Source organism: Cyprinus carpio, chromosome A2 (genome assembly GCF_018340385.1).
Source record: "Cyprinus carpio isolate SPL01 chromosome A2, ASM1834038v1, whole genome shotgun sequence".
Lineage (NCBI taxonomy): Eukaryota > Metazoa > Chordata > Actinopteri > Cypriniformes > Cyprinidae > Cyprinus > Cyprinus carpio.
The window spans coordinates 23,282,276-23,298,583 of record NC_056573.1 but is presented as its reverse complement, the minus strand read 5'-3'; the positions used below and the strand labels follow the sequence as shown (position 1 = coordinate 23,298,583).

The 16,308-nt window shown below is 36.6% G+C and overlaps 1 protein-coding gene across 1 annotated transcript; it reads right to left on the bottom strand.

Moving 5' to 3' along the window:
* Window positions 1-184: 184 nt before the first annotated feature.
* LOC109102080 (secretogranin-2-like) lies at window positions 185-2,516 on the bottom strand. Its single transcript, XM_019115402.2, has one exon. It carries the CDS (start codon window positions 2,514-2,516, stop codon window positions 747-749), a length of 1,770 nt encoding a protein of 589 aa, XP_018970947.1. The 3' UTR covers window positions 185-746.
* Between the last annotated feature and the right edge of the window lie 13,792 nt (window positions 2,517-16,308).

Below are 16,308 nucleotides of genomic sequence, written 5' to 3'. Positions count from 1 at the left end.
TGGGAATCCTTAGCTTTTCTATGATATCAGATGTAAATATTAATAAATGATTGATATTTTTCTTCTTTTTCAAGATCCAGACCGGCACAGATAAATGTCATGTTTCTTGTTTTTTAAGTCATGGTTGTTTTTGTGTTAAATCATGCTTAACTACATGTAATAAGGCAGCACAATACAGCGAGAAGAAAAATAATACGGTAATGCTTTATTCATGTTTCTCTTCTCACACTTTAGAACACGTACAAAATGATTTATAAATGAGAATCACATCCATCTTTATTGGTTTGATAATGAAATAGCTTGTAAAGATTGCAGCAAGCGGAGTCCTACGACTACAGCAACATTCTCTTGATACCAACAAAAGGAACAAGAAAACATTTCGAGGACCACCAATTCATAAACGACATAAAATGCACTTGAACTCCCGCACGTTGATATACCATATATATTTACATATAGAATTCCATGAAAACTAAAGCACTTTAAACTGTTTACTTTTTTTTTAAATAACTTTTGAGGAGATATAGGCATGTCCCATGAGTAAGCATTTTTTTCCTCCCTGTTCACACTCTGACAAGTCCCTTCTGTGGCAGGATTGGCTAGTAGGAGCTTCTTACAACCAGTTTGCAATTTGGACAGTTCAGAAGTCTTTCATGTAGCCATAGCAACCATATCAAAGAGATAAAAGGTCAAGGGGCGGGACTTGTCAGAATACGAGCAGGAAAAAAAATACATGCTCAGGCTCTTCACATTCCTGCAACCATTTTCCCATGATACTCTTTACCCTCTTCTGTTCCAGGAACAGGTGGGGTTTGATCTATGGTCTCCTGTTCTGAATCTTGAGTGGGTGGCTTTTGAGGTGCCTCGGGCTCCTCTTTCCCTTGGGTGTCTCTCTTGGTGGGCGGGCTTTTTTTTCCATTATCAGCCTGATCAAAGAAATCTTTCATGGCCTCCTCATATAACTCATAAGGCAACTGCCCATTCGTGGTGGAATCAATAGCTCTCTTGCGATTGCTTGAGCTGGTGTCGGGGTATTCAGTCAGGAGTTTGGCTGCGAGGAAGGTCGACTCTTCATCCTCATCCACTGCATCATCATCATAATCATCTTTTCTTTTGCTTGGAGCTTTGTTTAACTCGGACAGGAACAAGCTTCCCCGTCTTCCACTGGGGTTGAAGTACTTTGCCGTGGCTGTTTTGTAGGGCCTTTGCTTTAACAAAGAAAATTTTGCATTTCTGTTGGCCAGATTCCCTAACCCAAGGACTTTCAGGATGTCCTCAGTCTTGACATCAGGAGGGATATCACTCACTGTGACTTCTGGCTGTCGACCGTTGTAATACTTGATGACCCGGCTCTTGTGCCGAGGTTGGCTGGGCTTCCTAGCCAGCTGGTTCTCAGGAAGGCGTTGTTGTTTTCTGGTTTCCTCCATGAAGAGCATTCCAACCAGGTCCTCTGGAGGTACCTGGAGCTTCATTGAAATAGCTGACAGCAGTTGTTTGATTGCCCTAGGGTCAATAAGAGAGGGTTGGGATAGTAGCCTCCTCCTTCCTTCCATCAGGTCCCGTTTTTGAGCTTGGTTTGTCATCTCCAAGACCTTCAACAGGTAGTAATCCACGAGTTTTGTGTCATCATCTGGGTTCTCATCATCGTCTTCTGTAGGGATAGCTCGTCTTTCAATGACCTCGCCCTGCTCTCTGTTATCTCCTAACCCTCGTTCGTATTCTTCACGGCTTCCTTTAACTACTTCCTCTGTCTCGAGCTGCTCCTCTAATGGCACCCATTCCTCCCCTCCGGTCACGTCCTCATATGCAAGGTTCCTAACCTTGTAGAGGTCCTCATCGTCTTCGGCATCTTCTTCATCCTGGTTCTGTCGCTTCCTGTTCTGTGCAGCAGTCAGTTTACCAAGCTCTTCGAATATAGAGCGCATGTTGGCGAGGCTCTGAGGGGTGTACTGCTCATCCAAATCCTCAGTCGCCCGCTTGGAGTCCCTGCTGTTCTCTTCATCCTCAAACATTAGTGGATACTTCTTGTGCGGCTTCACGAAGCCCCCGTAGTCTCCAGCAGGGCTCTCTGCGTCTGCCACTGGGCGTCTGCTCTTGTGAGAACGCCGCTCGTTTTCGGGCGCTGGGTGGCTTTCTGGAGTTTCTCCAGCTTGTTCAAGCACCCCCAGCAGAGATCGAACCCACTGTGGCACCTTGTTATCCGGCCAGCGGGTGGCGTCCTCACGCGTGGGTGCATTCTCATCCTGTAGGGAGGCAAGCTGCACTAGAAAACGGAATTTGTCCACCTCGTCGTAGTCCCCTGTTGGACTCTCTGATCCATCGGCTTTCTGCTTCAAGCTTTCGATGTACTCCAGAGCTTTGATCATATCGGAGCTGGGAGCAAGGAAGTCACCCTGGTCTCCGCCTCGCAGGCGATGGTGGCGCACAGAAGCGCCCTGCACGTTTAGTGTTTGGAGGAGGGTAACGAGCAGGACCGCCACCCCTCCGGCAGACAGTTTCGGTAGTGACAACATCATATCGCCTAGAGATGAACAAGCACAAAAAAGTTAACCCATGCAGGCTTTTTTTTAATTTATGTTGCATCCTTTGTGTTTAAAAACAAAATGCATGTAATGTACCTAAAATTCTGTTTGAGTTTAAACCACCAATGAAATCAGTTCTTGGAGTTGCTTTACAACCCAAAATTGTTTCCCAGACTGAGCAGAAGAGACGCTCGGAGCACCCAAGCAGCAGTGAGATCATTCAGAACACAACATGTTTTTAAACGACAACAGCACCGGATGAGTCACCGCCTGTTGTCAAGGTAACCTTTCACTTGTGGCTACGGATCTCTAAGAACAGATCTATTGATATTTTCACGTATGTCTGTACAGAAGAAATCTCGATTTAAAAAAAAAAAAAAAATCAGTCTAGCTGGAATACATTTCACTTATGTTTTCGCGACGATTTGATTAGATAAACCAGAGATGAGATATGCTGCTGATGAGTGATGGTATCTAAGCAAGCAAAGCCGGAAAGAAAAGGAACAAAAGCTCTTTCCTCCTCACAAAGCAGACTAGCGCATATGTTAACTATTGTCACAGAACATCATTTTGTGAATACAAAAAAAAAAAAAAAAAAAAAAAAAATTAGATAAAAAAAATATATAAAATGAGCCCTCGTACCTTTTGTGTAGAGCTCAGATAATGTGAATGAGCGTGAACAGCATGTCCTCCTTGTTGCCTCAATGCGCTTCGGTTGTGTTTCAGCACCGGACAGCTCCCCGCGCTATATGAGGCGGCACCTAACCAATGCGTCACGATGCTCACGCAATAGCGAGGCTGTGCATGCATTCGTAACCATTCACAACGTTTTTATCTGAGAAACTGAACCTCTTGCAATGCATTGTCCTCATGGTCTGTGTTTTAGGTGTGTTTTATTCATAAAGAAGAGTGCGTTTTGTGAACAACAATGACTACATAAAACTGAAAAAATTGCTACTGTCTGCCAATGTTATAAAAAAGATACAAAAATGCAGAATGATTCTGAAGCCCCTTAAAGAGATTTGAGGAAATACCATATTAATTTACTATCATGACTTTTACAATTGTAAAGCTAATTATGCTACACAAAAGATCTAAAGCTTTCACCACTAAATGTTACAGATTAGTACATAATAGTACCTTTAATGTACATATTAATACCTTTTAAAAGGGTACCGGCCCAATGACTGTTTATTTTTTCTTTTTTTCTTTTTCTGAGAGTGAAAACTATGGTAAATTAAATTGCAAAACATTTCTGTTACAGATATGCATCAGTTACTTTTTAAATCATATTATTTGTATCGAGTAAGAATGAGTATATCATAGGTGTGCAATGTAAAAATGGTTTGTTCGTTGTCTTTCTGTACACACAGGCGTCACAGGCGAGTTAAATCGTCAGGTGATGAGTCACACACACACGCACAAATGCACTGTGGGACTGTGAGGAGAGCAAGGCCTCTGATAAATATACATCTGCTGGTTGTGGATCTCTTCCACTGTCCCTAGACACCTACAGTCCCGAGCATCTATTAGATCCTGTGGTGGGGCCTGTCAGCAGCTGAATTATGTGCCCTAGTGACATTTGTGCCAAGATGACATTCATTTGTACTCAATCACTTTTCCTGGAACACAGATAAAAAGTCTCTTAGGAGAAAGCTTCGAGTTTTTTTTTTTTTAATTTATTTATTTTTTTTATAGTCACATCATTTGCAGTATTTTAGCTGTAGTTTCCAAGTACAAAAAAGGAAAGAAAAAAAGTCTGTTATCAAGAACCACCTCACTTGCACCTATTTAAGTTATTTTTAACATGCATCTCAGATGGCCCTGCATTATTCTGCAGTCATGAAAATAAATGCCCTAATTGGAACCATTGTTTTAACCCTTGTACTGTACTGCAAATCCTTTGCCTAATTTCATGTTACTGGTCAAAAATGACTGGCCTATTAAAAATGTACAAATTTTAAGAAATATTCTATATTATTACCAAATCTTCCATTCAATCTTTTTGTCAGCCTGTTTCTTTCAATTAGCACAGGTTTTGTATTTCTTTTTGGAACTGACTGATCATAAGCCTTATTGATCTGAGCGTATGCACCTAAGCAAAGGCACATAAGCAGATCAATGAGGCCTAGGATCAGTCAGTTCCAAAAATAAATACTGTACCTGTGCTTATTGAAAGAAAATAGGTTGATAAAAAGACTGAATCCAATATTTGCTAATAATATACCGTAATTTATAAGCAATTTTTTCGTGGGCTGGTCATTTTTGACAGGGAACACGACAAAAATCCCAAAAAATACAAAAATGATCAATTTTGTTATACCCTGTGTGAGCAAACTCAAAGTCTTAGTATGATGTGAATGTTTAACCAGCATTTTTGGAAAAAAGAAATCTCAAAATGACAACATGAGGTTTAAGTTTCATAAGAACTTTTATTCTTTTAGAAAACCATCCATCTGGGGCTTTAATGAACCCAGAAACCAATATGCTGGTCTGAAGAAGCTGTTATTTAACATCAAGAACTTCTTTTAATCTCTGGAGAGCCATATACAACAAAAAAGACATGTTAGTCCCTACAGCCCAGAATCAGAACAGCACATTTATTTCTTCATTAAAAGCACTCTGCGGTTTGTCTGCATATTGTTTTTAGCACATACTGATTCTGGACTCGTAGCCCAGTCAGCTGACTGCACTCTGGGGAGAGAGGGATGAGAGGGGCCCTCCTGACGTAAGTGGAGCAGTCACATGGTCAGATGAGTCATAAGCCTGTGTGTGTGCATTATGGGATGTTTCCATGACTGTGAAACCAAACAATCTTTTCTATTTTTGCTTCTTGATTCATAAAAATACATATATACTGACTTCCATTAGCAATCAGGAGAAGCACTGGGTTTCAGCACAGCAGTTCTCCTGAAAAGCTTTCTCAGTAAGATTAAATGGAAATCAATCCACAACCCATTGAATTTCTCAATTTTCTCCCTTTAACTATATTAGAGCATCCCCTCTGTTGCTGTGGTGATTGTTCTAGCAGAGACTAGCTAGTGGATGGGGGAAAACAACGCTGAAGAGATGACTCTGAAACTCGTCTTGCTGGAGTTGGCTATAAATAGGCGTTGTGGAGGCGTCAGCAGGAGGTTACAGTCATGTGTGCGTGGACTGTGACGGATGATTTGATAGGCTGAGAGACGTGTAGGAGGCTTGATGAGGGATTCTCTTGGTATAAGCAGGATTCTGCACATTAATTTGGTCTAATGAGCAAAGCAAGAATGAATTATTTTATATTTTCAGATGAAACTATCTAGTTCTTTACCTGTCGCCAGTGGCTAAAATAAGGTCTGTTAAACATCATGCATTTTAAGGCATCAGAATGAAACCATTTGTCTGATATTCTTAACATTAAAAACAAGATAAATTTACCCGATATGCAAAATTGCATGCAATATTAAAGTCCCAGTATTTTGCAGTAATTTTGGGCTGTCTGTACACAAATAATGCCTGTTTTGCTCGAGTATGTCACATTTTCAAAAAAAAAAAAAAGAAAAAAAAAGTGCATTTTGTAGCATTTTTGCTTTTTTCAAGACACGGGTATGTTATTTACTATTCTTTGTTTTATTTTAACAGCCATCTTTCACAGTGTAGCAAATATATTATGAGAATTAGTTGTGGGTGTTGCTATGGTGTTACTAAGCTGTTTTAAGGGAGCACTTTTAATTGTTTGCAAGGATGTTGTGGATAGTTGTCATAGTGTTGCTAGGATGTTCTAACTGGTTGCTAGGTGGATGCTTTCTTGTCCAAGTTGAGAGTTTCTCTCTAGATAGGGCTTGGGTCCTTTCTTCAATGTCAATGTCATTTTATCACTCCAGGCATGATTTTGGTCACCTCTCTTCAACAAGCCTCATGTTTTGAGGTATCACGTTCATTGCACAAAATTGTTTCTTGGGGTATGTTCAATTAACTAACCCAAAATGTTATCATTGCAATCTTTTATGTACACTAAAACCATTAATTCTATTAATGTATCTGAACTGAAGCAGTCTAGAGCTTTGAGAATACAGCAGATTTTTGTCGGTTCTGTAAACTGACAGTTTGAGTTGAGATTATATGCTTGGCCTGTTCTGAAGGCTGTTGATTTGATTCGGCTCAATGAAAGCATCAGTTACCCAGAGCTGTGTTCAGTATGCTGGGATGGGCTGATGGCTCGGAGGATGGAGGGAGGGAGGGAGGGAGGGAGGGAGGGAGGGAGGAGAGGATGAATGTCAATGAGAATAGAAAGGGAGGGCTGCATCGTCTCTCTGCTGTCATTCTCATAAATACAAGCAATGAAATCCATCTGTCAATTAATTATTTTTTACTTTCTGCATCCCTTATGCTGCTCCTCGTCTCCATATCTCTGCCTCTTTCTATTTCTTTTTTTCTCATCTCTCCTTCCCTCTGGTTGCTGCGGAGACTGACAGCGGCGTTGTGTGGTTCCTGGAATCTCAATCAAGGGATGTAATTCCAGAGTCAACAGAAACCAACAGGCACCGCTATGGCCCTCGATACCCAGCAGTGTGTGTGTGTCATGGAGAAAATATAACAGGTAGTAAAGTGTGTGGGAATGACTCATAGATCAGAGATGTTTGTTTTTATGCATTATTATACCCACACTTGTAGCAGAATGGCTAATTTTGTTTGCTCTTTTCTAACTCAGAAGACGTAGGGGAGAGCAGGGTGAGTTGAGCCACTTTTTACTCACGGTGTGTTTAAAGCGAGCACATGACAGTAATGGATCCAACTTAAATAGGAACATAAATATCAGGATGTTGTGCATCCTTGGGAATAATCAGTTTGGATCTAAAATAAATTGCTTTCAAAATAAGGCTTAACAAAAAAGTGAAGGGTAAATTGAGCCTAGAGAGAGGGTAAATTGAGCTACATGGAGTTAAACTGTATGATTGATTATACTGAAGTAAAACATGTTCACCTCATGCTATATCGAAAGGAGAGAAATTGAATTAAAATGACTTCTTAAAATCTATGTGTGAGCCTTGTGATGGACTGGCCATCCATGCAGAGAGTTTCTTCACCAGTGGTTCAAGACGCTAGGTTAGGATCCAGCTCCCCGCCCTAATAAGGACAAAGAGATTTGGATAATAGAAATAGTTTCTTCCCCCAGGCAATCTACCTCATGAACAGTTAAATTTTCCCCACTTTATGCAATACAAATGTGCAATAATAAATTTATTTTTTACCACCTCTATCACATCCCTGCATCTCACTCTATTCTATTCCATTTTATCATCTATAGCACAACTGTTCATACAATTTATTTATTATTTATTATTATTTATTTATCGATTTATTTCTCAACATTTGTCTATTTATATTTACATGTGTGTATTTTTATTTATTTTTTGTCTGTGTGTTGTTGTCTCTGTGTACTGGAAGCTTATGTCACTAAAACAAATTCCTTGTATGCGTAAGCATACTTGGCGATAAAGCTCTTTCTGATTCTGATTCTGATAATAGAATGGATGGATTGGATGACTTCTTAAAAGTTTCATTTAAAGATGCAGCTCACAACTTGAAGGTATTTTTAAAATTATTTACAAATTTCAGAACAAAATAAAATTCCAACTGAAGATAAAAAAAAAGAAAAAAAAAAAAAAAAGTCTGCAATAGTGGACTAATAGTACTCCACATCCCACTTATACACTTAAACAATTTCATAACAACTTCAGTGGCCGATTTTCATACACAAGGCCTATTTAAAAATTTCAGAACAAAATTAAGTTCAAAACAAAGAACAAATTAAAAAATGTTTGGTCTAAAATTAATTAAATATAATGTAGAATTACAGTAAAATTATACTTTATAGTCATAAGAAGGGGTGAGCCACTGACTTAACTTACCCCAGTACTTTCGGCTCAAATGCACCATTTTAACAAACTTGTATCATCCAGCAGTTTAGAGCTAGCTAACAGTATAACCTCATATTATAACCTCCTACATATATATATATATATATATATATATATATATATATATATATATATATATATATATATATATATATATATATAGGCTATATATATATATACATTTTTGTCTGTAATTTTTCAGACACAGGAAGTCCTTCTACATACAAAAATCACTGTGAACAGCAAAAAGGATTTTTTTTTTTTAACTGAAATGTAGTTTCCAATTATTCCATGGGCTTCCCTCTATCACAGACTTAGTAAAATGGTTAACTCTTCGTATGTTTGAGGTTATATCACCAATTTTGTTTAAGGTTGTCTAGAAACAAGGGGTGGCTCAACTTCCCCACAGGCTCTAATCACGCCGCTCACCACTAAAGGGGTTTTCAGTTAAGTAAATGTTTTTTTTTCTTTAGCTTTTTTTTTCTTTAGCAATAGCACCCAGTTTCTATAATTGGTTGTTTGATTGTTTAATAAATGAATACATTTTAATATTTTCTGAAGAATTTGTTGAAATTTGTTGAAATTGATTATATTTTATTAAATTTTATTCACACAACCACTTAAATAACGTTACATTCAGTATTTGAGTCGCGTATGAAGTATCTGACGTTAGTCTCCTTTATTTGTTCTGGCGCCCGCCGTAAATACTGTATAACCATAGCGACAGTGGTTAAAAGAAATATCAAGAAAAACGACGACCATAGCAACTGAAAGTAGAATCACAGTTGTCACGAAAAGTCTAGTCGTTGCGCTAGTTCATTCGTCAAATATTAATTAACCGACAGACGATTTTATAGCTACAGTCGCACATCCAGTATCGCACGCAGACCACAAAACTGACGGAAGCAGACCCGGAGGAAGACAGTGGCTGGATATAAAACCAAAAAAACCTTCAGATGACAGCTCATTGATATCACACACGAAAACGCTCAACACCGTGACACAACCAAGGCGAAGTGACAGACACACTACGGTTCCGTTCACACGGAAAATTCGGTTGTGAGTTCGGTTATAGAATGCGGTTGTCACTCTCGTAAATAACTGAAAATAACACTCAGGTAGAAATGATAACCGTATTCTGTTGCTGTGTGAACGTGGCCTAGTAGCCTAGTTCAGTCTTGTTTTATGACAAATATTTTGAGTTCAAATTGAATTTTGATGGCGGACTGTGTCTTGTCAAATCTTTACACAGTTAAGGCCTTGTTGAGAGACACGTATAGCTTATTTTCGGGGCTTCTTCTCTTGAGAAAATAGGAGAAGCAGGAAACATAGCCAAACTTTCCCTTTGGTTTCCGTGACCGTATAATCTCATTGTCAACTCACGTGTCCGAAGCAACAGTTGAGATATTCCACCCAATTTAATTTCCATAACATGACGCAATTCCAAGTGAAAATAGACAAGAGTAGAAAGATCAGTACCATCAGCTGAAATGACAAAAAAAAAAAAAAAACTTTCAGAGGTGGGGCACAGTATTAAATAAGGCCAGGATGCTATATGTAAATAGGGTCAGTTTTAATGTTGACTTTAAGGAGATCTAATTGTGATTTGTCTTTGGGAGGCACTATAATATCTCTATGCTTATCTAAAGGCCGGTTCAGTCCCTTAATCTCTCCCGCCACCCTCTTTTTTTCTCTCTTGCTTGACTTCTTGTCTCCATGGTGATCTTCTGCTTTATGTCTTTCACTCATCTCTCTTGTTCACTTGTTCTGTAAGTGCTGAAGTGAGAGGCTGTGTGTGGCAGGTGGGTTGTAATAAGGATAAGACTATTGTTTAGCTGTCATTACTTTCTGTTCCTCATTATATCTGTCTCCTGCTTTCACTTGCTCAGGTAATAAGGCAGATTTAGTGAGTTATATATACCATTCAAGAAAGCAGATGAATTGAAGGGATAGTTGCATTACATGAATGTATTCAGCAAATACTTATTTGGATTCAATTTTTTGTCCGTTTTTACATTCCCTAGGAATCAAACAAAAAAAGTATTTAAACTGCTTTGAATTCATGCACTCACCCTCATGTTGTTCCAAACCCATTTCTTCAGACATTTTCTTCTACTGATCATAAAAGGAGATATTATGTTATGTTTTTTTTGTGTTTGTCATACCACAGAAAAGCAAAGTGACTAGGTGGTATCTATCTATCTCCACAGAGCTGTTATAACAGTTTTCTTATCTACAATTCTAGTATTATAAAAATATTATATATATATATATATATAAACAATATATATATAAACATATATATATAACAGAGCTGCTGTAACAGTTTTCTTATCTTTTTATTTATAACTTTATTGTTTCATGATTTGCATGCATTATTGTTTTATACATTTTATTATTTGGTATTTTATAAATTGTATTATTTGTATATTATAAATGAAATTAAAAATAATATATTTTGTATAGTAATAATTTTATATATTTTTTAATTTATAATAATAATAATATAAATTTAATGAATGAATTAATTAATACAAATAATTTTATGTATTCTTTTTATAGTATTATTATTTGCATTTATACAAAATTATAATTAAGATTAAATAAGAATTTTGTATGATTTAATTTTATTATTTTGTATTTTATTTATGCTTTTATTTTTTGCACTTAATTAATTAAGCTGTTTTTGTCCTATACACAACCCAATAAAAACAGACCTGGATCCCATTTTTGGGTTGCTACTCACCACTCACTCTTCCACTGTTTTAATATACATGAGTCTCAAGATCCAAAACCATCTTATTTACATTTTCTTGTTTATTTTTCTCCAGGTCATCTTTAGTCTTATTATTAGCCTTTTTGCCTTCATTCATTCTTTCTCTCCCTCCTCCTTCACCTTCCTCTGACTCATGAGTCTGAATGACGTGTTCTCTTACGTGTGTGGAGCGGAGGCTCTTCTCATTTTTTTTTTATCTCTAATACATCATTATCCCTAATGAGTTTCTCCTTGTCTCTCTCTCTTACTTGCAGTCTCCTACTCTCTCAATTCTGTTCTGTCCCTTTCAGAACTCTTTTGAGCATTGAAATGGCCACATGTTATGGTGACCTTGTGCTTTTTTTTCTTCGAATGACCAGCATCATGTTTAATGGTCAGATGTGTTGGTCAGCTGCCACATTCACCAGCTGTGATTATCTGCTTAGAATACGTTTGTCACCCTTTTTGAGCATTCTAGAACCTTCAAAGCTTTCTAGCAGATGGTATAGTCTTTAAAATAATATCTTCAGATAGTGCAGTCTTTAAGCTGAGAACACCTTGCTGAAAAGACTAGTTGCTGGTCACCAGCATATAAGGCTATGCTGGATTTGAGTTAATACATTCATTCAAAAAGATTTTGCGACCTATTAAAGTAATCACAGAAATGGCTTAAATGTTAGTTTAAAGTGAACATCAGTTTGAACATCATTGGTTTACATGCCACCTGTTTTGATATTTTGTTATTAATGAAATGACAATGTAAGGGTCACTTTAGGGGCTAATTTATACCATTGAATACAATATTTATATGGCATTTGTGGTATTTATATGGTACTTTAAGGAATGCAATCAAGCATGTTCAGTTTCATTCAAAACAGATGAATGTGATTCTGGCAACATTTTATGTTAGTTGCTGTACATTTTGTGTCAGTTCAGAAATGAAATGTCCGGTGAGTGGTGCTTAAAGGTTAATGCTCTATCACATTTGAAAAAATAATATACCACCTACACTAAACCTAACTGGCATGTTGCAAGATATATCTCGCAATTCTGTCTTTTTTTCTCTTAATTTTTGCAACTTTATTTTAATATCTTTTTTCCTAAGAATTGCAGAATCTTTCTCTGAATTTTGAGAAAAAAAATCAGAATTTAGTATAGTATAGTTTAGTATCTGAATTTAGTAAATCTTGCAGTTCAGACTTTTTTTCTCAGAATTCTTGCAACACTGAGTTTATATCTTTTTTTGGAAATTTTAAGATAAAAAGTCACAATTACCATTTTTATTTGTTTATTGTGTGGCAGAAACAGGCTTCCATATACAGGTGCATCTCAATAAAGTAGAATTTGTGGGATTTTGTTAAATGTGAGCCAAAATCATCACAATTAAAAGAACCAAAGACTTAAACTACTTCAGTCTGTGTGCATTGAATTTATTTAATACACAAGTTCCACAATTTGAGTTGAATTACTGAAATAAATGAACTTTTCCACGATATTCTAATTTATTGAGATGCACCTGTAATTGTATGTTTAGGTGTTTTTTTTTTTTGCAAAAAAAAGAGGTAGAAGAATTAGAGACTGGTAAGAGAATTGGATATACTGTATGTTTGAGTTTCTTGTGAATCTCTGGCAGAGACGTGCTGTGACTCCCACCAGCCCACACCAAACCAGCACAAACACACTGTTGTTATTGTGGCAGATTGTGTGAATTAGATTCCTCATACAGAACATCACAGATATGGCTATAATTATAAACAATCAAGAAATGAGCCAAGCGACTGCACAAATGTCGGTGTATGTGCAGGGTTTCTTGAAAAGAAGCCCAGAAAGTTTTCACACCTTTAATGAATCAGAGTTCTCAGAAAAACACTGAGCACTGAGGAGAAAACACAGGAAAATGCCCTTTGATTTGCTCTGTTCATTAAAATCAACCAGCACTACATCTGCACAGATAGAGAGAGAGCCGGAGGAGGCCCATACATAAGGAAATGGGTGACAGCCCTGGCACAGAGCTAAAAGTGCCAGAGTTTGACCACACAGTGAGATTCTCATTAGATCTTCCCATCTATCTATCTATCTATCTATCTATCTATCTATCTATCTATCTATCTATCTATCTATCTATCTATCTATCTATCTATCTATCTATCTATCTATCTATCTATCTATCTATCTATCTATCTATCTATCACATGTCTGTCTGTCTGTCTGTCTGTCTGTCTGTCTGTCTGTCTCTCTCTATCTCGAGATAATTTTTTAAACGTATCATAAAAAATTCATAGAAACTTAGGCCAGTAGCCTATCAACCACAGAGCACTTTAGCAACTACTGTACATAGCAACGCCCTGGCATTGTGGTGGCAAGATTTGAGCAGGCAAGCACCAATCATGTTTTCTTCAGACAATGTGAAGTTCCCTTTGCAATTCTGTATTGTAACTTTTTTTTTTTTTTCTTTTTGATTCACATCTAAGCTGATAACACGTTGGCAAACAAATGTACAGTTGTTTGTCATGCCAGTTTAACATGCTAAATTGAACTGACACAGAGAGCGAAAGAGGTTGAGCAGCAGTGATTCATATGTAGATGTGCCCACTCCATTCTGTCCATGGGTGTGCGTTAAATGTGTGTATAAATTGATTCATTTATGTTGGACTGTGTGTAGGTGTCAATCTAAGGTTTTCCTCATCTTCCCCTTATGATTATTTTGTTTATTGCTTTTCTTCTGATGTGTCATTCTTCATCTCTCACTGCCAGCGCCACAGATGGAGAACAGCAAACACATCCTGACAGTCAGTCAGTCTCTCTCTCTCTCTCTCTCTCTCTCTCTCTCTCTCTCTCTGTTAAGGGCAGAAATTAAAGCAGAATATAGCAGTGACACACACACACACACACACGCACCTTCACATCACTGCAGAGTCTGTACAAACAAACTCTGTTCTGCAAACTGGTGATATAATTGTCAATAATATGTTTTGTAACGTACAGTGGAGTCCAACATCTGGGATTTAAATTTAAGTTTGTAAATGAACAGAACATTTAGGATTAAAAAAGGTGTAAAGTAAACTAGAAATAGGAAATATTTATATGCTGTCATTAAAGCAAAAGAGGACAAACCAAGTAGTATGACAGCCTTATATCAATTTTAATGTATATTAACTTGTTTCTCAAATTGTGTTGTACTACAATGTTTAAATAATTAAAATTATAAAAATAATATTTAATTTAAAAATTATGTATATTAAAAATTTTCTTGTGGACCCCACTTTAGGAATATATGTGTTTTTAGGGCCAGTTACTGACAGTGAACCACACTATTGACTCACTGTGTTTGAAGAGTTTTAAATAATGGGTTTTTGTTGAACAACAGATGAGATGTGGATGCCACAATATTCATTAAGGTCTGATTGGAACGAAAGGGACACTTCATAACTACAAAATAATACATGCTGTTCGAGCGAGGGAGAGTGAGAGAGACTTCTTAGAATTAGTCATAAATTGAAACTGGGAGAATCATGATGCGTTTGGCGGTGATCCATGTTTACCACAAGCTCCCAGAGGATCCTCTGATAGAAATTCCTTCTTTTGCTTGATCTATCTATCTATCTATCTATCTATCTATCTATCTATCTATCTATCTATCTATCTATCTATCTATCTGTCTGTCTGTCCTTCCGTCTGTCCATCCGTCACAGTGTTTATTGTTGATAGCAGTATGTGAGGTTTGATGTGGTATGAACGGTGCACGGTTGAGTCATTTTGTAGGAATCTGTTCCTGATCCACAGCTGTGTGCAGCGCTTGACTCATTCTTTTTAATTAAAATAACAATGTTTGATTTGATGTTTCCATCACATCTTCTATAATGCCATTCACAGGCTGTCTTTTCTTTCACAAAGCTGCACTGACTTATCACCAAGTTTCTAAGAATGTCTTTGTCTCCTTCCATCTCCACCTCCTGATGATCTCTATGAAAGACAGTTGCTGCCGGCTTATGGCCTTGGTTTCCATGGACACGATACTTGTCTTAAGGACTACCTTGTTTAGTTGACTCTTGTCTTGTACAGGCGAGCTTTGAAACGGCAATCTGCCGAGCACTGAGTGCCACACATCATATGGCACACAAAAATAAAAAACTCTGACGTCAATTGAGTAAGGTCAGTGAAACATGCTTTATTTAGGAAAATTAATTCAATATGTCTACACTCTTGAATTTGCACAATTCTGATAGAAAATGGAGATTTCTTTTTTAAAAAAGAGCGTTACATTTATTTGTAATTAAATTGTCGAACAGGATATTCAGTGTGCATCTGGGAAAGTAAAAGGAATCAATTTTTATTTTTATGTTGACTTTAACTCTAGAATATGGCAAATCTTAAATAAATATTGCTTGTAAAAAAAAGTACATATATTTTTATTTCTTATTTGATTTCTTTTTTTTTTAAGTTATCAAGGGCTAGTCTTCCGAGTTGTAATAAGGACCATTCAAGCATATTATTATATTAAAATAATAATAATTATTATTTGACATTACAAAGTAAATGGTATCAATTTTGATTTTTATGGCCAGGTTGCGGTTGCAAATGAGAACCTGTTCTCAACCGATTAACCTGGTTAAATAAAGGTAAAAAAAAATTTAACTTTAACTCTAGAATATGGCAAATCTTCGGTAATACTGCTTGTAAAAATGTTTACATAAAAAATAAATAAATATAAAAACTACAAATTGAAGTCATCAAGGGCTAGTCTTCCAAGATGTAATAAGGAACATTCAAGTGTATTATTATATTAAAATAAGAATTAATATTATTTGACACAACGCTAAAGGTACAGTAGACTTCAGAGTGATTCTCTCTAGGGTAAATTATCTGATACTGACATCTACTGGTGAATAACAGTTATGAGATCCACTTTAATATTAAACGAAATAATATTACATTAAAATACTTTATTATTTTCTCAATTTATATAGACACAACTTCAAATAAATAAAATTATTTTAAATCATAAATATGAACCTTTGATCGCTATTATGAAAAGAAAAACCTTACAAATTCCCTTATTTACTAAAGCAGAAGTTTTCTGAAAATTTCCTGAAAATAAAAGCACAGATAAATAATACTCAAAAATGTTGAG

Bases quoted from the DNA above. Each gene is read 5' to 3' on its own strand.
- LOC109102080 (XM_019115402.2), bottom strand. From the start codon at position 2,516: ATGATGTTGTCACTACCGAAACTGTCTGCCGGAGGGGTGGCGGTCCTG.